Source organism: Rana temporaria, chromosome 12 (assembly GCF_905171775.1).
Source record: "Rana temporaria chromosome 12, aRanTem1.1, whole genome shotgun sequence".
In the NCBI taxonomy this organism is placed as follows: Eukaryota; Metazoa; Chordata; class Amphibia; order Anura; family Ranidae; genus Rana; species Rana temporaria.
In genome coordinates this window covers 76872696-76895006 of record NC_053500.1, presented here as the reverse complement: position 1 = coordinate 76895006, position 22311 = coordinate 76872696, and the positions used below count along the sequence as shown (strand labels likewise).

The 22311-nt window shown below is 44.7% G+C and overlaps 1 protein-coding gene across 1 annotated transcript in view; it reads right to left on the bottom strand.

Moving 5' to 3' along the window:
* Nucleotides 1-538: 538 nt before the first annotated feature.
* PSME3 (proteasome activator subunit 3) overlaps nucleotides 539-22311 on the bottom strand; it is a 49802-nt gene continuing 28029 nt past the window's right edge. Inside the window, exons 8-11 of the mRNA XM_040331209.1 lie at nucleotides 14483-14550; nucleotides 12151-12205; nucleotides 4226-4312; nucleotides 539-2449 (exon numbers count right to left, since the gene is read on the bottom strand). Coding sequence (XP_040187143.1) covers nucleotides 2369-2449; nucleotides 4226-4312; nucleotides 12151-12205; nucleotides 14483-14550 — 291 coding nt within the window. The 3' untranslated portion in view covers nucleotides 539-2368. The remainder of the gene's footprint in view (nucleotides 2450-4225; nucleotides 4313-12150; nucleotides 12206-14482; nucleotides 14551-22311) is intronic.

Here is a 22311-nt window from a genome sequence, read left to right as displayed (position 1 = left end):
TCCTGTGTACGATTAAGGAGGACTAATTTTCTGGAAAAGGGAATGTTTAAACCAGCATTTTATTTAAAACGTTTAAATGGAAGAAAAAGGTTCACTTGAAGCAACTCACCTCAGCAGCATATCTCCTTGCAATAGTAGTGTGTATACACACTTTGCCAACTGAGAGGGGTTGGGTTTGGTGAGAGTCCTAACATCTCTGCTTTTTAGTGCTGCGGTCTTCACAACTGGAGACGAATATGTCCCTTGCGGATTGCTGAGGATCCTCTTGCTGGCCCCTTAGCACCATGGAATCCTGTAACAGCGTAGTTGTCTAAGAAAGTAACCACAGCACTGGGCATGGGATGCAGGCATTCAACATTCCTAAAGTGTTGGATGCATAATACTTTGCTGGAGGCTGCAACACTAGAAGACCAAGGTATACGGACTGCTGCCAAGGTAAGTATTCACAGTATTTTTCTACAGGGAGCCTTTTTTCCCCCCTGGGAATAGACAAAAATCGATTTTGGTATCGAACGTGGTTCAAAAGAGAAGAGAAATGTTCAGGAATTTGGGCTATAATTTTCTACAATAAACTAGTTAACAAAATATTCAGTCATGAAATGTTGTTTGTAGCCTCTAAAAACGCAGGATTACTGTGCACAGACATGGCCACAAACATATTTAAACATGTTTCCACTGAACACAAAGCTTCCCCAGTGTGAGCAAGTATACAAGAACGAGAGGCAAATGAATAACTTTTACAAATCCAAACTCACTTCTAGTATTTGATAAAATGCAAAATTATTTTAAGCAATAATAATAAAAAAAAGAAAAAAAAAACAAAAAAACACACAACTTTGAAATTAACCATATTTCCTACATTGTTCATTTGAATATGTTCTACGGCTGTTACATCTAATAAAGTAATTAAAATGGGCTTAAAATAAAATTACCAAATTATGCCTCTTCATTTTCAAAGTGTATTTATAGTACAATGTCAAAAGAGACTTGAAAGTATTACTCCAAATAAATGGAGCCATGAAAAGCTATGGGTGCTGCCAAACCTTGCCTTAAAACAGACCCAGACGTAGATATCCATTTTACGTGTGGAGACAATGTTTGCAATTATAGATCCAAGTTGTTCAAAAGTGGACTTGAGGTAGAGCTGTTCCTAATTGTCATGACTGGCCAAATTACCGATTTTTAGATTGCCTGCCTTAAAGGATAAATGCACTTTTGTACAGTTATCCTTTATGGCTTATTGAAGAACATGGTTATTTACCAGAACTGTGCAATAAGCAATATAATCCAATTAATACAAAGTCATGTGTTGATACAGCACATATCTGCTCTATGTTTTATAAAAAAGGAAAGTTTATTTTAATTTGTCACCGCTTTACGTTTTAGTCTTACCATGTAGTTTAGAAATTGGTGCACAGGATTATTGCTCGTCTGCCAATAATTAAAATGGGGGACAATATTTTGGATTTCATTTGCAATTAATTTTTGACATATCAGTTTCAAAATGTATTTATAGTCTATATTATGATGTTTATTTGTGAAAAATGCTATCCAATTTTAAATGAAAAAAAAAAAAAAAAAAATGTATATTTAGAATATCTTAGGTTACAATTACATTTTTTTGATATGAAAGGTTTTCCCTTTTGAATTTATGGGATATCAGTTTAACATCCACATATATGAATTTGGTCATATCTGTATACAGTTGACATTCCCCCAGTAGTAACTGAATATAGGAATCCATATACGCTTTTAGCCACCAAAATGTGTTTGCTGTTCTATGGCGTTTTTCATGAATCAATATCAAAATTAAGTTCATGGACTCAAACCTCTATTTCATGTGTATCTTAAACTCGGAGAACCACCATTTTGTCCCAATGGAGCCACTTACTGTGCCCCGATGTAATCGAATTGATAAACCTAAAATATAGTGCACCATTTCTACTTACCCTGTAGTTATATTGCAGCCATGGAAGGTCAGCCCTAATTTGGATTAAACCTTTTAGACAACTACAAGCCCAAAACTATTGACCAATTCCAATACTGACACAGTGCTATAAGGGGATACATTGTAGCATTCTGGTATTACAGTGCTCCAGGTATAAAAGGCTTTCATAGTGCTTTGATACAGACCAAGGCTTTCAATATACATTACATTTCTGAATCCAGACCGAAGGGAAAAATATTGTTTTAAACATAAAAGCCAGAAGATTTATTTCCAGAACAGTTTCAATCCCTTCATGGTGGAGAGGATGTCTCACGTTCATACAAGGCAATGATGGCCTATGTTCCTTTTAAGTTCAAAGGAAGAAAACTAAAACAAAATATAACTAAAATGTTGGGAGGAAGGTTTCTGTGGACATGATTATTAGTAGAGTGTTTCAGCATTACTGTTCCTGGGCTTTTTGATTTTCTCAATGTTTTTGAAGATCAGGTCATGTAACGTCACCTGAAACAGACAGAACAGTGTTAAATAAGAACAAACTCCCCATACAATAACATGGCTGAAACTAGCTCTTCTAGCATATGTGAGGCTCTTATTCGGGCGTCTGTCAGGTTGTAGATGTTATTGGTTAATTGGCCATTTCCCTTTTGCTCTCCTTTCCATGCCCTTAACCCCCCCCCCTTCTTTTCCCTCTCTGGGTTTTTCCTTTTTAATGCCTCTTCCAGAATTACAACTATAGTCGTACATGCTTATGCTTCCAATGGTGCCCCGATTGTACAGGGTGAAGCAAATACATGAGGCCAAGTTTTCACATTTATCGTTTTAGAGTTTTCCACACCCACGCCCCTAGGCCTTTTGCATTTTTTAATGGTTTATTACGACAACATTAGGTCTGCTGCAGCTATGGTGAACCTTTGGGATCCTGACGGAAGCCCGATGTTTGCTGTATTGTACAATTACCACTGTATACATTTTTATCCCAATTCTGTTTTATCTACGATTAATCTTTTGTAATAAAACCTTTACAAAACAATAAACTGAAATCATACCACTTACCTATAAATTAGGTTTGTCACACATAAAGCAAGCAGATGGATCTTGTAAAAATCATGTGTGCTGGGCTACCCTGTCCTTTTCCTGGAGATAAACTTCTGGTGCCAGTGTACACTGCATGCAACATGATTTCTGAATAGGGGAGAGAATCTGGTCATTCATCCAAATCTCCCCCATTCAGAGAACATTTTACAGGCAGTGCACATTATACACAGGCTTTTCTCAATGGATGAGAGGGGTTGATGGGGCAGGTCCCCAGATGTTTCCACTGCAAATTACAGAAGACTAAAATCTATTAACTCCCTCAGCAGCCCAAGTTTGCACAGAAGATTTCTACAGGACCCAGCTGCCTGCATGACATTGGATATTCTTAAAATGTTACTAAACCCACAACAGTAAATCAGTTTGTATATGCAGTTAAGCATGCTTGTTCTGCTCACTGTGGAACCCAAGGGGTTAAACCTCTGCATTGTGTAAAAAGGCTGTTTGGAAGAAGGGGAGGAACAGAGCAGACAGGATCAAAGTCCCCAAACCATCTTCAGATAGTACAGAGGCTAGGGGATAAGCTGAACATGCTCAGTTTGGTGTGCATTTCTAGAGAGGTTTTTCTTTTTGGGAGAGTATATGTGATCAGCGCATGGCCAATCAGCACTGTCCAGACAGTGTCACGCCCTGCATCCTCATAGGTCAATCATAGGAGAATAAAAAACTCCTACAAGCTTTAACCAGACACTGATGGATATCACAAGACTGCTCTAACTGCCGAGGATAAAAGATATTTAGATTATATTTACTAAAACTATTGCATTTCTGTGTGCTGTGGGAGACCAAATATAGTGAATGCAGGGTCCTGGGTTCAGGAACACTTTATTTACAGGCAAATGGTGTGACAACCGACATTGAAGAAATTTTTGTTTGACCAAACTTCAGTTTTAATATTTACCATAGTGACTCCCCACCCCCCCAAGGTTATTGGGGAACCCATGAGACTGAGTAAAATCTCTGCAAATGGGATGCTGCGAGGTCTTCATTAAGTGTGGTTTGGCAAATCTCCAAGTTGACAAGCTAACCTGTCATCCACCCAAAGGATTAGAAAGGGTGAAGTAAAATTTTTTTTTTTTTTTTTTAAATATAGAAATAAAACTGTAGGAGATCAAATAGATCATTTTGCTACAGGAAGCATTAAAACCCAAAAGATAAGGATGTTAGAGTAAAAAAGCCAATTACATATTGGTTTCTCAGCTCTGATATTATTAGCCGTAAACTGATATACTCCTTTTCATCTATTTCTGTCACAGTACGTCGATAATCTTCCTGCAAAAGATCAGAAACAAAAAATTAATATTGAACAAGTATTCAGCTTTTACTTTGGCGCAGGTAAGTGAATACCAAGAGGCATGTTACAGACAAATGTAGTAAAATGGGGGAAACTAATGCACAAACCAAAATAAACAATAATTGATAATAAGCAGCTGCCACAACCAAAGAAGTGTTCACACACTCAAGATAACATGAAAAATTGGGGGTGTTGTGGTGCTTACTAATAAGGCGTAATAAATAATCAAATAAAAACTATTAGCAAATAAAGTGCTGTAAATATAGTAAAATAATCAATGTGCAAATAACACTAGTGCAAAAGAGGCCCGACAACAGTATATACTGCTGGCAGAAAAAAAGTGCAATAAAAAAAAATTCCGGTGAGTTAATCTCAATAAATAAATTGATGTGAAAAGTTAATAATGTCTAAAACGTGAACAAATAATGAAAAATCTTCTCAGTGCAAGTACAGGTCTCATGCAATAATTATAAAGTGCAGCTGTGAATCTCTGTTTACAATGTCCAACAACATGCAGAGTATTCCACCATCCACAAATATTCCTATGTGTGCAGGTGCTCCAATCCAAGTGACTCCATTTCCCCCAGCCTCTCACCTTGGCTGGCTTGCAATCAAGCCTCTTTTAATCCCACAATGTCAGAAGCAACTCCTCAGCAGCAGTCATCACCTTAGACCCAGGGTAGTGGCTCTCAATGGCAGATGGGGGAACAAAAGGGACTCCATATTGATCATTTTCTAATAAAATGTAATAAATATGCACCAATACACTTACAGTTGGGCGATATAACAAGCGCATATAATCCTTCCACAACACCACCGGCACTTGCGCTCTCGGCCGCGAGCAGAAATTATGTCACCACTGGCTCTCCTCCCCGACGTGTTACGTGGCTTAATTATAGGGCAACGCGTAAGGGAGGTCAGGGAGGAGAGACAGTGGTGACATAATTTCCGCTCACTGCCGGTGTTATTGTGGAAAGGTTATATGCGCTTGTAATATCGCCCAACTGTAAGGTGTATTGATGCATTTTTTTTTTTTTTTTTAAATCAATCAAAAACAACTTTTATTGAGCATAGATTTGACATACAAGGACATGCAAAAAAAAAAATAAAAAAAAATGAGGAGGGAGTATTGGCCCCTGAGTATTGGCCCCTGTCAGAATGGTTGAAGTGGAAGAGGTGCGAGAGCTGGGATGCCATGTAGTAGAAGAGCAGGTCAGGGAGTGCGGCGCCGCCCAAGTCGGCCGGACACTTCAGGACAATTTGGGCTGGGAGGAGCCCCAGACAAAAAGGTGTCGAGGATGGCCTCCATGGCTTTAAATATACGTGGAGGCAGATCTAGCGGGGCCTGCCAAAAAAAGAGCAATTTGGGGAGGAGGATAATTTTAACCAAGTTGATTCAGCCCATTACCCCAAGGGGGAGACGGGACCATATCTGCGTTTTCAGTTTTAGGAGGGCGAATAGGGGTTCAACATCGAGGGTGGCGTAGTCAAAGAGGGACCTAGAAACAGTGACACCAAGGTATTTAATGGTGCCAGCTCTGACCAGGGGGAGCTGGCAGTGGGGGCGCCCGCGTCGAGAGGGAGGTTTTGGGACTTAGTCCAGTTTATCTGGAGCCCCGAAGGCTGTGATAACCTGGAGAGCCGTCTGGAGTGAGGGGCCCGCGTCGGCAAGGTAGAGAAGCAGGTCGTCGGCGTAGAGGCCAATGACCTCGGTCAGCCGACCGCAGCGGAGGCCCCTGATGTTGGGGTGGGCCCTAAAAGCTATGGCTAGGGGCTCCACTGCCAGGGCATAGAGCAGGGGTGAGATGGGGCACTTCTGGAGTGTGCCTGGGGAGAGAGGGAAGGAGGTGGAGACCCTGCCATTAACCTGGATGAGCGCCGAGGGGGATGGATAGAGAAGTTGGAGCCACTTGATGAATTTTGGGCCAATGCCGATCTGCGGAGGCATTCCCACATGTAGCTCCATTTGGATTTGAACGCCTTGGCGGCGTCTAAAGTGACTACCACCCTGGAGCCCACATCCGCATTCTGGGCCTGGAGGTTCATGTGGAGCCGTCTAAGGTTAAAGGCCGTATTTTTTCCTGGCATAAACCTGGACTGGTCAGGATGTATGAGGCTGAGGATATCTTTGTTGAGGCGCAAGGCTAGGATTTTGACGTCGAGCTGGAGGAGAGAGATGGGCCTATATAATTCTGGGAGCAAGGGGTCCTTGCCCGGCTTGGGGAGGAGTACAATTAGGGCTTCGCTCATGGATGCCGGGAAGGAGCTTGTGTCGGATATGTGCGTGTATAATTGGCAGAGCCGTGGGATGAGGGTCTCGCCGAATTGCTTATAGAACTCGAGAGGGAGTCTGTCGGAACTGGGCGTTATGGAAGTGGGGAGCAATGCCAAAGCCTCCGCGACGCAGTCCTCGGTGATAGGCGACTCCAACTGGGCCACCTGGGGGGGGCGCAAGTGTAGGGAAGTTAACGTCCCGCAGGAATGCCGAGAGCTCGTCCTGGACAGTAGGAGTACAGCTCGCCGAATTTAAATATGCGCCGTTTGCTGAAAAAAATGCCCTGTTTGGTCTGCATACAAACACGGGCGGCATTGGCTGCAGTGGGGTCATTTTAAAAAGGCTTGCTCAAGGGTGTCAAGGCTCTCCTCCACCTGCCAGAGTAACACCTTGGAGGTGGCCTTGCGTCTATTAATTTGCGTGGTCATGATCAAGCGAGCATGCATTTGGAAGGTCTCCCAGACAGAACCAAATGAGGCGGAGCCGTCGTTTAAAGTTATCCCATTCGAGCCGAACCGAATCCAAATCGGATAGGGTGGTGAGCCAGAATGGATTCAGTTTCCAAATCCAGGACGGTGAGGGTGGGCCGTCAGCCGCAGCTTGATCCAATAAGGGGAATGGTCAGAGAGCACTCTGGTGCCAAAACCCACGTCGAGGAGGTGAGGGAGGAGAGGGGGTGTAAGGAGCATGAGGTCAATGCGGGACATAGCTGAGCGCCAGGGGGTGAAGCATGAAAAGTGTGACCGTCGGTTGCCCGTGTCTGGGGGAGCGAATTCCATGAGGAACTTCCCAAATCTAGTAATGTCAGGTGTTGGGAGGGAAGAGGCAGTAGGGCTCAGTCTGTCAAGGCCTGGGGCAATTACCATATTAAAGTCGCCAGCCCAGACGGCCGGCACCAGGGGGTGCCGAGCCATAAAGGCCACCCCCTCCCGCAGCATGGCAAATTGGAAGAGGGGGAGGGATGTAGAAGGCGAGAAGGAGAACCTCGAGGCCCCCAATGGTTGCATGCAAAAACAATGACCTGCCCTGGGGGTCCGACTGCAGGGTGTGAAGGCAGAACTGCACCGTCTTGGCTACAAGAATCGCGATTCTACAGGAATTGGAGGTGTATGGGGCCTGATACAGCCAGCCCACCCAGGGCTTTTTAAAGGCACATTTGCTTCTGGCCTGTTAGATGGGTCTCAACTAGGATGGAGTTGTCAGCCCGGAGAGAATTAAGGTGCGAGAGGATCGCTGCACGCTTCGCCCTCTCTCCTGGACATTCCAAGTCAAAATCTTAAGGGAGGCCATGGCGCGCATTCGGACGCCCAGGGAGCAGCATATAACAAAAAGGCAGTAATTATAGCATAGCAGAACAGAGGAGAGGGGGCTAATTCCATTGGCAATAACATAGGGGGAATGGCCTGGCACTCGTAGCAGGTCAAAATGGATTCGTGAAAAGGAAGGAGGACAAAACATATAGAAACAAAAGTCAAATATAAACAGTCTGCATAGACAATGGACCAGCAATGCAGATTCAACACACTGCCATTCACCGAACTCAGGTGGGCAAAGGCTGGCCAGGGAAACATAGGTTGAGGAATGGTATTCCTGGATGGCACGGGTGTCGTGTTCTTAAGGTGACCAGTGGGGTCGACCAAACTGAAGAGTGCACAACGGTGCAGGGAAGGGGGTATCCAGTCTCGTGGGATGCGGGCGCAGCTGAGTCATCCGAGACACAAAATAATCATAATGATGGGGGGGGGGGGGACACAGTCTCACATCTCGGTCCAGGGGTAGAACGGTACAGCGGGGAGTGAGGGGGAGGATGAGAACAGAAGAAAAAGAAATGTCACGGCTAACTCACGGTTCCGTAGGATGCTTCAAGTAGGCAGGTCGCCCAAACAGTAGGAGTCCCCGACCGCGACGAGTCAATGGAGGCGATGGACGGGGGGCTAGGATCTAGGCAGGAGCCAGCTCGGAGCCGTGCCGGGAAGAGCATCGCGTATGGAAGATGGCGCGTGCGGAGCTGTCGTTTGGCCTGTGAAGCGTGCCCTCTTCTGGACCTCGGCCGAGAAGTCTGGGAACACCGCCACGTTTACGTTGCCGAAGGGGATGTTGCCCCTTTCCCGGGGAAGCCTGAGGATTGCATCGAGGTCACGGTAGTTGAGGAACTTGGCGATAACGGTGTGTGTCGGGGCTCCAGCGAGTCGATGTGCGTGCTCTACCACGAACATCGAGGAGAACACCTCTACCAAACATCTTGACCAGCAGGTTTTGAAGGTATGTAGGGGGATCCGCACCCTCTCGGGGATGCCCACGAAGTGCAGGTTACATCGTCGTAGGCGGTTCTCCATGTCGCCCTGCTTGGATAGGACCGCACTCAATTGGTATTGCAGCTGTTCTGTGGTAACCTGGAGGGGATGCAGGCCCTCCTCTACGTGGCCGATCCAGCGCTCCGCCTTAGTCACCCGCTCACGGAGCTTGTGGATGTCTTGTTGGATCAGAGAGATAATCGATCTTTACCTCCTCGATTCTGGTCGTTAGGGTGGATTGGCAGAGAGCGATTGCCTCTAGCACTCTAGCTGTATCTCCGGATGCCTGAGCCCCATCCACACGAGGCGGGTCAGCACCATCTTCCTCCTCAGGGTCTTGCTCGTCGTGGCGAAATTGAGCCAATTTGGCAATACCCCCGGACCTTTTAGTTGGGGACATTGTAGCCTGCGGGTGAGTAGAGTGCCCGGAGCCTTCAGGTGGTCTTTGGCAGGGAATATATCCCCCAGGATCGGTTTAAAAGGATAAGTCTCGAGCGGAGCTCTCACTCTGCACATCCTGCTACATGCAGCTCCAGACCACGCCCTCTCTGTATTGATGCATATTTATAAAATTTTGTTAGAACGTTATCACACTATGGAGTCCCTTTTGTTCTTCATCTGCCATTGAGAGCCACTACCCCGGGTTTAAGGTGATGACTGCTGCTGAGGAGTTGCTTCTGTCATTGTGGGATTAAGAGGCTTGATTGCAAGCCAGCCAAGGTGAGAGGCTGGGGGAAATGGGGTCACTTGGATTGGAGCACCTGCACATGTAGGAATATTTATGGATGGTGAAATACTCTGCATGTTGTTGGACATTGGAAACTTGACTACACAGAGATTCACAGCTGCACTTTATAATTATTGCATGAGACCTGTACTTGCACTGAGAAGATTTTTCATCATTTGTTCACGTTTGAACTTTTCACGTCAATTTATTTATTGAGATTAACCACTTAAACCCCCTTCGTGCCCAGACCAATTTTGACGCATTTTGAATGACAATTGCGCGGTCATACAACACTGTACCCAAATTATATTTTTATCTTTTTTCCCACAAATAGAGCTTTCTTTTGGTGGTATTTGATCATCCCTGCGATTTTTATTTTTTGCGCTATAAACAAGAAAAGACAGAAAATTTTGAAAAAAATTAAATAAAAATATATCGCAATAAGCGTATATTGATTGGTTTGCGCAAAAGTTATAGTGCCTACAAAATAGGGGATAGAGTTTTTTTTTTACTAGTAATGGCGGCGATCTGCATTTTGTCAGGCCTGCGATATTGCGGCGGACGTATCGGACACTTTTGACACAATTTTGGGACCATTCACATTTATACAGCGATCGGTGCTATAAAAATGCACCAATTACTGTATAAATGTTACTGGCAGGGAAGGGATTAACACTAGGGGGTGAGGAAGGGGTTAAATGTATTCCCTGGGTGTGTTCCAACTGTGTGTGGAGGGGGACTGACTGGGGGAGGTGACCGATGCTGTGTCCCTATGTACAAGGGACACAGCATCGGTCTCCTCTCTCCCTGATAGGACGTGGAGGCTCTGTGTTTACACACAGAGCTCCACGTTCCTGCCGTCACCGCCGATCGCGGGTACCTGGTGGACATCGTGGCCACCAGGCACGCGCATCGGCTTCCCAGCGATGCGCCGGGCACAGTGTTTCCCAGCGGCGCGCGCGGGGAATGTAAACAGGACGTCCACCCGGCACTTGAGAGCCGTGCTGTGGACGTCTTTCCTCTACAGCGCGGATGTCAAGTGGTTAACTCACCGGAATTGTTTTTATTTATATTGCACGTTTTTTTCTGCCAGCGGTATATACTGTTGTCAAGACTTTTTTGCACTAGCGTTATTTGCACATTGAATATTTTACTATATTTACAGCACTTTATTGGCTAATAGTTTTATTGATTATTATGCTTTATTAGTAAGTGTTACAACACCCCCAGACAAAGCCACAAAAAAAAAAAAAACTCCCCCCTCCATCCGGTGCTTCTCCGGGCTCTCCCGTGCCATCGGGGGCCCGGAGAGCGAATCAGCCGGCGCTGCCTGGGGAAGCATAGAGATGACTGGTGACCATCTGTTTACCAGTCATCTCTATGACCGTCGGAGGCCCGGTCGCGACATTATAACGTCACGTCCGGTACCCGCAAGTAAACAAAGCCGCAATCGCAGCTGTCGGTGTGAGATCGGTGAATGTTTTTTCACCGATTTCATGCTTGTAAGCCTGGAGGAGAGATGTGGGGTCTTATTGACCCCACATCTCTCCGTAAAAAGGACCTGTCACACTGATTCCTATTACAAGGGATGTTTACATTCCTTGTAATAGGAATAAAAGTGATAAAAAAATAAAAAAACACGCCCCTATCCCCGCTAGCAGAAGCGAACACGCATGCAAGTCCCGCCCACATATGTAAACGCCGTTCAAACCCCACATGTGAGGTATCGTTGCGTGCGTTAGAGCGTGTGCAACAATTATAGCGCTAGACCTCCTCTAACTCGAAAATAGTAACCTGTAAAAAAAATTAAAGCGTCGCCGTTGGAGATTTTTGTAAGTACCGGACTTTGGCTCCATTCCTTGAGTGTGCGCAATTTTAAAGCGTGACATGTTAGGTATCTATTTACTCGGCGTAACATCATCCTTCACATTATACAAAAAAATTGGGCTAACTTTACTGTTTTGTTATTTATTAATTCATGAAACAGTTTTTTTCCCCAAAAAAGGTGTTTGAAGAAAAAAAAAATTGCGCAAATACCGTGCGAGAAAAAATAAATAAAAAAAAAAGTTGCAATGACCGCCATTTTATTCCCTAGGATGTCTGCTAAAAATGTGTAAAATATATATATATATATATATATATAATTTATTTATGTATTTATTTAATGTTTGGGGGTTCCGATTCATTTTCTAGCAAAAAAAAAAAAATTTGATTTTACATGGAGAGAAGTGCCAAAATAGGCCCGGTTGTCAAGTGGTTAAAGCACCATTTGCAATTGAGAAATGACATAACTCCCACAATTATATATATATATATATATATATATATATATATATATATATATATATATATATATATATATATAAAAAATGTTTTTGATCTATAGATTATGACAATGCAACAGAAGCTTACTCTGATCTACAACAAAGCATAAGCATCATTGCTGGGCAGCATGGTATAATGCAGGATACGAGGATGGCATTCTCATTAAACAATCTAGTCACAAATTCTAATACTCACCACATGAGGATATTTTGCTATTTTGGAAACCAGTTTGGCCCGAGTGATATAATATCTAAAAATTTGAAAACAAGAGGGGACAATATATTAATACGGTTTAGCATGTTCTGCCTTTACTGCCATTATCAGTCATCTAACTGAATGGATCCTATTGACAAAAAGGTTAATAAATGGAATCCAACACTTTGCCTATTCAAGGCAAGTAAAAAGGAACCCCCAACTGCCGATACTCCTCTGTCATTCTCCCTCTCTGCTCTGAGTTCTCAGTAAAAACTTGTCCTCAAGAGACAGTGCTTTGTTGCATCCAGACAAATATCCAGACATGAACACTGTCAAGGGTAGAAGTAATGTCATTAGGTCTCAAAGCACTGAGAAACAGCAAAAGCTAATAAGCAGGCAGTTTCACTGCCATAAGCAAATATTTTTACAGTGACAGTGTGTAGACACGGTGTATTACAATAAGCTGTGATTGATCACAGCGATCACATGGTACCATTTCTACCATTTGATTAGCTGTGGTCAATTGCAGCTAGCAACACAAATGTATACAATGAATGAGAAAAACAACAAGAGGCAGGCGCCACTTAGTAAACTGTAAAACTTTTAATAAAACATGTAATAAAAGCACTCACATCCGCTACACAGCACAAGCGCTGTGCAAGTGTTTGAAGGGACCCACACACCTATTGGCTGGGCAAGACGACTCGCAGGACAACATCTATATGCCTGAATCTTCATAGCTATATGTGAGTGCTTTTATTACATGTTTTATTAAAAGTTTTACAGTTTACCAAGTGGCGCCTGCCTCTTGTTGTTTTTCTCATGCTATGTACTTGGAGCGTTGCTTCAGCTCCCATTGCAAGGCTGCCCGGATCCATAGACTAACTCACACTAAGGCTGCATTCACACTATAGCGTACTGAATCGCGGCGTTTTGTCCCGCGAATTGCGGCGGCAAATAGTGGCGTTTTGTACCGCGATTCGCGGCGACAAAACGCCGCGATTGTGAATGCAGCCTGTGACCCCCTCTATGGAGATGGTTCACATCTCCTAGCCGAACGCCGCCTGAAAAAAAGGTCCGGGACCTTTTTTCAGGCGGCAGGCGTCCGGCGTGGAGATGTGAACCATCTCCATAGAGAGCAATGCTAAAGCATCCCTCTGGCGTGTCGGGGCGGCAGCGGCATTCACACTACAGGCGTATATAGGCCTAGGTGTGAACGGGGCCTAAAGCTCAGCAAGCTTACAGGACTTGTATGTAGGACATTTTTATATTTACACAGTTCACCATATGCGTTATTCTTGTACATAATTTACAAATGTATACAATGAATGGCATTGAAAGAAAACCATTCATGGTGATGTGATCTGCTGTGAATGGTCACAGATCACATTACCAGCAGCGGGCCAGTACACCAATTAGTCGAGTGACAGATCGCAGCCCATTCTTGGGAGAACGTTATACGACGTCCTCCCAGAGCAATAAGGGGTTCCTGCCTGAACGTCATTTTACAATAGGCCAGGCAGGAAGCAGTTAATATTGTAGACTGCTGCTCCCATTGTGTGTGTGTGTGTGTGTGTGTGTGTGTGTGTGTGTGTGTGTGTGTGTGTGTGTGTGTGTGTGTGTATGTATGTATGTATGTATGTATGTATATATATATATATATATATATATATATATATATATATATATATATATATATAGCCATGTTGATAGAGGCAGGACTTTTCTTCCTCATGGTCAGTCTTGTGTAAGGAGAACAGTGAGTAGCGCAGTAATGACATCACCAAACCTCACTCCAAATCTCTTTAGACTAGCAGTCAGAGGCAGTGCGTTAGATTTCACAGTTCAGCTTTACTGTACACAGTATGCAGGAGGAATTCCAAGCACAATTTATATTTCTAGATATTTGTAACATAGAAAATCTGCACTTGATAAATTCAGATCCACTTGTGGGCAGTTTTGTTCCCAAAACCAGACCTTGTATTTTTCCCTGCCCAGAGCCCTGTCAATCAGTGATGTGGCCGAGCCACATTTTTTTTTATTTTTTATTTTTATAGTGACAGCTAACTGGGAGGGAGCTATCACAGCAGAGATCAGGGTGGTGCAGGGGCTGGTTCACAGCCATGTGCACAAAAGCACCAAATAAAAAAAACTATATACCAAATCTATTATAAAATAGCCTACAGGTTAGCCTTTCTCCCAGCAGTTGCTGTGATCAGTGGCCAAAAAAGGTCTTTGTGTCTTCATATTTTGGCACACTTTTATACATGGATCCTTGTAAGACACACAAGATAAATGAAATGCTGAATGTCCCCACACCATCATTCCTCACCTGGAAATCTGATCAAGATAGGATGCTGCTTCACTCTCTACTGTTCGCAACTCGGCCACTGTCTCTTCCTAAACATGAACAGAGCAGAAAACCAACATTGAGACAAAATTCATCATTTATGCAAGGTGGTTGATTTAGTTGTGGATCAATAGATTTTTATTGTTGTCCATTTGCAAACCCACTTAAGTTTGCTACGCACTATTGATAAGTGGTTGCACTGCAAATAATATTTTGTAAACCCCAAACCCCCCCCCCCTTTTTTTTTAAGGGATGAACACTTTGCAACAGTGTTAAATGGTTATGCAACTGACCTAAAGTATTGCTGATAAGTACCATATGGGCTACCAAATTAATGGGCAATAAAAAAAAAAAAGCAATAAAACTGACCACCAATTGGAAAACATTTTCAGTTAGGCAAGTGAATGGAGGAGATGTAAAGATAAGCTAACATTTAACGTGGTTGTAAACCCTTTACAACCACTTTTACCTACAGGTAAGCCTTTACCTGTAGGTGCTTGAAATATTTCCTAAGCCTCCATGGTTTAGGAGACATTTATAAAAATGACGGGCGCCGATGTCGATGGCGCACTTTAGCAATGGCGATCATACATACTAGCTCATTATGCTTTTGTCTTGCAGGTGGTGTTTTACACCAAAAATAAAAGTGGGTTTACTTTAGAATAGAACTATTAAAACGTGTATGTCAGGTCAATATTAAACATGTAGATCTTGACAGAATTTCCTTGGTTCCCAACTTTGTTGTGTGCTGACAGTATTTCCCCCCCCCCCCCCAAAACTAAAATTACGATTGTGTCAGCCCTTTCCAGGTCTCTTTTCCTTTTTAATTGTGGTGTGTTGTAGTACAGCAAAAGTCCAGCCTGAGCTTCTTTTCTAGGTCACAGGAGTGCAATTTGTTTTGCTCTCCTGTGACCTGTTTTCAGTGGAGAGCTGTCTAAAGTCCACTGACGTCACTGCAATCAATCGAGGCAGCGCGTCATCCCCACTTCAGAAGTCTGGATCGGCCAGCTGCCTGGACTGATAGCAGTTTCAGCAAGCCGCCGAGACAGCCGCTCCCTGCCCATCCACAGCTCAGCACTCCAGTGAGTGTGGAGGAACAGAGCAGGAGAGATGCTGACTAACAGGCAGCAGCTCTCGGCTCGGTTCTCGCTCCTCCCTGAGCAATCGGCAGTTTTCGGTGGCTCGGTTCTCGGTGTAGAGACGCCGGGGGACAGCTGCAGCATCGGTCTGATGCTGCATCCAAAGTATGAATCTCAAAAAAAAAAAAAAAAAAAACACACACACACACACACACACACCTCTATGAAGGAGGTGGTGTTCTGTAGGCCAAGAAAAGATCTGCGAGGGCGGATTAGACATCCCGAGTTTAGACTGTGGAACGCAGGACAACTCTGGATTTCGGACAGATCATTTTTTTTTAGGGTTGTCCCGATACCGATACTAGTATCGGTATCGATACCGAGTATTTGCGCTAGTACTTGTACTCGTGCAAATACTCCCGATGCCTAAATAGAATACTTTTTTTTTTTCCGAGTGCGGGTGGAGAGGGGGCGGAGAGCAGAGCAGTCCTCGTATGGAGGAGAGCCCGCCTCCTTCGTGTGATTGAAGCGTTGTGTATGGGACGTGTGTTGCCATAGTCACCGACTATGTTGGTGCATGGCTTCGCACCTCCCCGACGCTATGCCTCATGGATCCTGTAGTTCAGGCACCTGTTGGTCTGTGTGGGCTTGCACCGATTGGCCCGCTCGGCTCCCGGTGACGTCAGACGCCGGGCGTGGTGTAGGACGCCATTTATACCTGCTTTTGCGGTGTATACCGTGCTGAGAGCAGGGGGTTGCCAATGTGATGGTATACGGCAGTCTTTGCCGTGAGCATCACTGCCACATCCGAATGTACAGTGTATTTTTCTTTATATTCCAGCTGAAATCGCCTTGCCCTTCTATCTGTGTATCTAATATAGCATTTACCGATATACATTTCCCCACCTTGTCTTTACTCTGTTTAAACGATTTGCACAGATTAATTTACCAATATAAATCCTTATGATAATGAGACCCAGTGTCCACCTTGTCTCTAATATTATAGAGACTTCTCTACAAAAGTTTTTTTTTTCTTTTCCAGTTTTAGCTATTTAAAAGCCTAATGCCATTGATATTTCTGGGCAAGGGGGAGGGGCTATACATGATGGCGCGGGGGAACACAACAGCTATTCAAATGACAGCTGTTGTGTTCCCCCAGCGCATAGTAACAAGATGTCGGGGGAAGGGGGATTGACTTGGCTTTGTCTTAGGGGGACACAAGGCTGAATTTAGGGACACAAGGCTGAATTTAGGGACACAAGGCTGAATTTAGGGACACAAGGCTGAATTTAAAAAAAAAAGTATCGGTATTCGGTATCGGTGAGTACATAAAAAAAAAAAAAAGTATCGGTACTTGTACTCAGTCCTAAAAAAGTGGTATCGGGACAACCCTAATTTTTTTCATTGCACTTCTTGAGCAAACAGAACAAAATGCAGTTCAGCGCCTGGCATTGAAGTCAATAATACTGTCCAGTGGCATAATCTCTACCTGATGGCACTATATTTAAATTTCCAGGTTCTATTTCAGTGTTACAGCACTGCCACTAGACCAGCACTGGCAGTTATTACTGCAGTCATTGACACCAATAAAATTAGCACAATAGGAAAGGGGCTCATATAGTACAATGACCACTGAAGACAACATTTTTGTCATCTTATTTGCTACAGAGGAAATCTCAAAAACAGGAAGGATAAGGAACTTGGGACTCAGAGCATAACAGTGGTAAACAATGAGAAGAGAACAGAGAAAGTAAATCAGACTATAGACCAGGGATACGCAATTAGCGGACCTCCAGCTGTTGCAGAACTACAATTCCCATGAGGCATAGCATAACTGACAGCCACAAGCATGACACCCAGAGGCATGATGGGACTTGTAGTTTGTCAACAGCTAGAGGTCCGCTAATTGCATATCCCTGCTATAGACTGTTCGACTCTCAGCCGGTTCAGCAGGGACAGGCCGAGATTTGAACCATGTATAGGCAGACCAATTTTACCCAAGTCGAACCATCGATCAACTTGGGTACAACCAGCATATCAGATTTTTTATGTGAATATTGCCAGCAGCTATAGCTGCTAGCAATAATTTACTGTGCGTTAACCTGGGAGGGCGGGTCGGGAGAACACCAACTCGGTGGTGGGGATTCCTCCTGCAAACACTGACTGTTGATGGGTGAATTGAGAGATTTACTTTTTCGCTCATACATCACGGGACACAGAGCCTTAATTACTTAATGGGTTATGTAGTCACCACAGGTGATTAGACACTGGCAAACCCAATTAGAATTGAGTTCCTCCCCTATGTAACCCCTCCCAAATGGAGAGTACTTCAGTTTTTTCGCCAGTGTCTAAGGTGGTTGGTCACGTTGAACATGTGCCAAGAAAAAAAAAAGCTCTTCTGCGGAGGCCTAGGAGCTATAACCGGATCCATATCTCGGGCCAATATCAAAAGCCTAAGATGGGTGATACCCGGGCCTTGTGTAAAGAAGAAACTAGGTTTGCCTGTAATGTCTGTTTGCAGAGGTCTGGGCTCCAGACTTTGGTATACTTATACATCTGTGGCACAAACAGTTACACAGTTACTGGCAGAGTCTTCTACAGGTCCAGGTATGCGGTTCCTCTAAGTGGGAACCCATGGTTAACCTGAAGGTTGGCACAACATTACCCGCTTTTAAAGTGGCCTCAGTGATGTATACAGGAGCTGCCATAGGAAAAGCTGCAAAACCAGACAGGGGCACATGATCATCCTGTGAGGCCCTTACCAGACTGACAGGGGGGATGGTAAACTGCAGGCATGCTCAGAATCCTTAGCCATAAGCAGGGTTCTCATAGTGCCTCTTTTACTAGCCCTTGTACCTCTTCTGGGAGACATAGTTCTAAACTGCAAAGCAGAGGTACTACAACAAAATGCAATCACTGTTGTGCTATAGTCTTATATTACACAATATTGCCTCACTGCACAACCTGATGCCAAGTAGGAGTCTTAGGTTTGCCTGGTTCAATACACAGGAAGGCTTACAGCCCCACAGCTCTGTGTCCATGTCGCTTACAGAAGGCTCTGGCGTGCTGGGCTTTTAAAAAGAGCCTCTTGGCACCTGTGCACAGGTGTGCCGTGCACGAGCAACCACGGCTTCGGGGGACCCGTTACGTGGTTTGTGGCAGAGCCTGCCACGGAGGTGGTGAGTGGTGTTTAATTTGACCGACTTCACTGAGCGTGTTCCTGGATGGCTTTGTAAGAATACACCAGGTATGTAACTTACTCCCTCTAGGGCAGTGGTTCTCAACCTTTTAGGGCCGTGACCCCTTGATAAAATTTTCCAAGTTGTGGGGACCCCCAACGGTAAAATTATTTTCATAGCGTGGGTTGTCAGCACCCAAGGCAAGACAAGTAATTTACACCCCTAACCCACAGACATTTGGCGCTCCCTGAGTCCTTGTAATGGCAACTATAATCGCAGGTAGTGTAACTCACTGCCTCCGGCTTCACTGTGTCTCCAGCTCTGTGGTGTCTCGTAGCAGTGACACCTATGCCGAAATCAGGAGATAGGGTCTCCTCCAGCCCCTCCCACTTCATAATCCTCACCAGTCAGCTGACCTCTAGTCTTTGCGCCCCAGCCATGCCGTAAACTGAATGGGCGGCTGCGAAGAGGCTGAGTGGGCAGCTGTGGGCTCCAGGGATAGCCCTGCTGGGTGGCTGCAAAAATGCTGAGAGAGTGATACGGGCTTTAGGAACAGCCCAGGATTCGGTGACCCCTGGTAAATCATAATTTGACCCCCGAGGGGGTCCCGACCCCCAGGTTGAGAACCACTGCTCTAGGGGTTGAAAAACAGGCAAGACATCCTACTCACAAAAGATACATTTTTTAATTTTTAATGTCATCTTCCCTTAGCTTTATCCCCGCCGCAGGAAAGCTGCCGAAATAGCAGAACCAGCCTTCACAGCAGGTAATGTTGTGCCAACCTTTTAAACCATTTTTGGTCTATCCAAACTGGGGAGTTGTGGAGTATATAAAGTAGCTGGGGCAGCCATAACATCTTTATTAAATTGCATCGCCCCGCTATAGATAGTGGTAGTTTACACCAGATGTCTCTTTTATGTTCCCATTTATCCAAGAGGGGCATTAAGTTATTTGGAACAAAGCTATTGATGTCACTCGTGATCCATATACCGAGGTATTTCATCTTTGTTTCTACTGGATAGACCAAAAATGGTTTAAAAGGATAGAATCCATCTTTAGAGATTTAATCTGGAAGAAGGGACAAGCCCGGATTTGTCTCCAGACCATGCAGCTACCAGCTAAAGAGGGGGGAATGGCAGTTCCACACCCGAAAACATACTTTCTAGCTTCACAGTTACAACATATCGCGAATTGCGGATTGGAGGGAGACGGGAATCCTGGGAGACTGATGCTAATAGGGGCACCACATAGGACAATATTGGAGGCACTCGAGACTGGCTCGTTTTTTCATAAATGTCCAACCATAAAACTTATCCTTAAAGTATGGCAAATAACAAAAACACTGCTGGGCTATAAGGGAATAACAACGTTTGCCCCTCTCTGGTGCAACCAAAACTTAAAGGAATTAAAAGACATTGAGAGATGCAAGGAATGGGAAAGACAAGGGATAAACCGCTTAAGTCAATTATATGAGGGAGAACACATGAAATCATTTGCAGACCTGCGACAGGAATTCAATATAGCAAATAAAACATTCTATAGATACCTCCAGATCCGGCATGGTATCCAAGCTCAGTTTGGGTCACAACCCATTGTATGGGCCTCGGCTCCTACTCTCCTGAAAATAACCTCCTCAAAAACAACTAAAGGCCTGATCTCCGAACTGTATTCCAGAATAGGAGCTAAAACAATAAGCAGGGCAGGTCCCATCAAGAGCAGGACAGGATGGGAGAGAGACTTAGGGCAAATGTCTACGGAACAGTGGAGCGCGATCCTGAGGAGGGGGGTACTGGTCTCGATCTCTCCATCCCAGAAAGTGTCACACTTGTTCCTCTTGCATAGAGTATACTATACCCCCAGGAGAATGTTTAATCTTGGGTGGAGAAGAACTGACGAATGTCCTAGGTGCAGAGCGACAGGCAACCTTATCCACATGATGTGGAAATGCCCTAAGCTATTTAGATACTGGGAGGAGGTGATAGATATAATAAATAAAACTTTTAAAACGAATTTGGAAGCCGAGTCTAAGACATGCCTATTAGGCTGGGTTCACACTACGGTTTTCCCATCCGTCAGCCGCATACGATTTCAGTATTGAAAACGTACGGGCACGGACGGGAAAACGTATAGATAGACAATGCATTGCAAATCGTATGCACTCAGATGCATCCGGGTGCGTACGATTTGCTGGCAAAACGTTTTTTAAACGTACGCAAAACCGTGTTTAACCACGGTTTTGCGGTCGTTTTTAAAACAGTATGGCAACCGCATACGTTTTCCTTTAACATTAATGTCAATGGAAAACACACATATGTGCGGTTCCATACGTTCCCGTCCGTTTCAGCCGCATACGGTTTTTCATATAAATCGTATGCGGCTGACGGACGGGAAAACCGTAGTGTGAACCCAGCCTTAGGCAGTATTGACGAGGATAGAGTGCCTGCTGGGACCCTTGAGGTGGTGCTGAGATGCCTCTTCCAGGCAAGGAAGTTAATTGCGTGGAGGTGGCAGGCCCAGATTCCACCCACTGTTAAATCGTGGGTTGAAACCATCAATACAATGATCTGGAGCGAGAGAGTGACACTCATTAGACAGGGCAATTATAGAAAGTTTGTGAGGATGTGGAAACCATGGCTAGACATAACGGGACGCTCTATATAAGAAGAGGGCTTCTTTTAAACTCAACTCAAATCAATATATGCTTTAATCCGCTACTGGACGTCCCTTTATGGGGCGGATCTATCCAATGAAGCAAATCAAATTAATTTAAAAAACTGGTCCATGGTGCGATGGGAGGGTGGAGGGGTGGTGAGGGTAGATACAAGGGAAGAAAATTTGGAATCCAAGAGGCTTTTTTTTACTCAACTACAACGACTCAGGGGTAGGGGGAGGGTGAGGGGTAAAAGGCTTGCTTGTGTATGGATTATGTTAAATGTACGCACGATGGTGCATTACTTTGTGTAATTTATATATGCAAACAATAATAAAAAAATGTTATAATTAAAAAAAATGTTGTGCCAACCTTCAGGTTTACCATGGGTTCCCACTTAGAGCAGGGGTTGACAAATTTGCTTGGAATCTAGGAGCCAGCTAAAAAAGTTAGGAGCCAGAAAACGCGCCCCGCCGAGCTTGCGCGCAGAAGCGAACACATACGTGAGCAGCGACCGCATATGTAAACGGTGTTCAAACCACACATGTGAGGTATCGCCGCGATTGGTAGAGCGAGAGCAATAATTCTAGCCCTAGACCTCCTCTGTAACTCAAAACATGCAACCTGTAGAGCAGTGGTCTCAAAGTACCGGCCCGCGGGCCATTTGCGGCCCGGTTTTAAATGGCCCGCGGGTGCCTCGGAAGTGTAGATCAAGGTGCCTGAAGAGTAGCGCAGGAAGCGTCTGTCATAAGTTCACTTGTCTCTCATGTCACACTGCTAGTCCCCGGCGGCCCCTCCTCTCTTCTCGTCCATCCCCATTTGCTTGTGACATTATCTGTGATGGACGAGAAGAGAGGGGGGGGGGCTGCCGGGGGGGGGAGCAGCGTGACATGAGAGACAAGT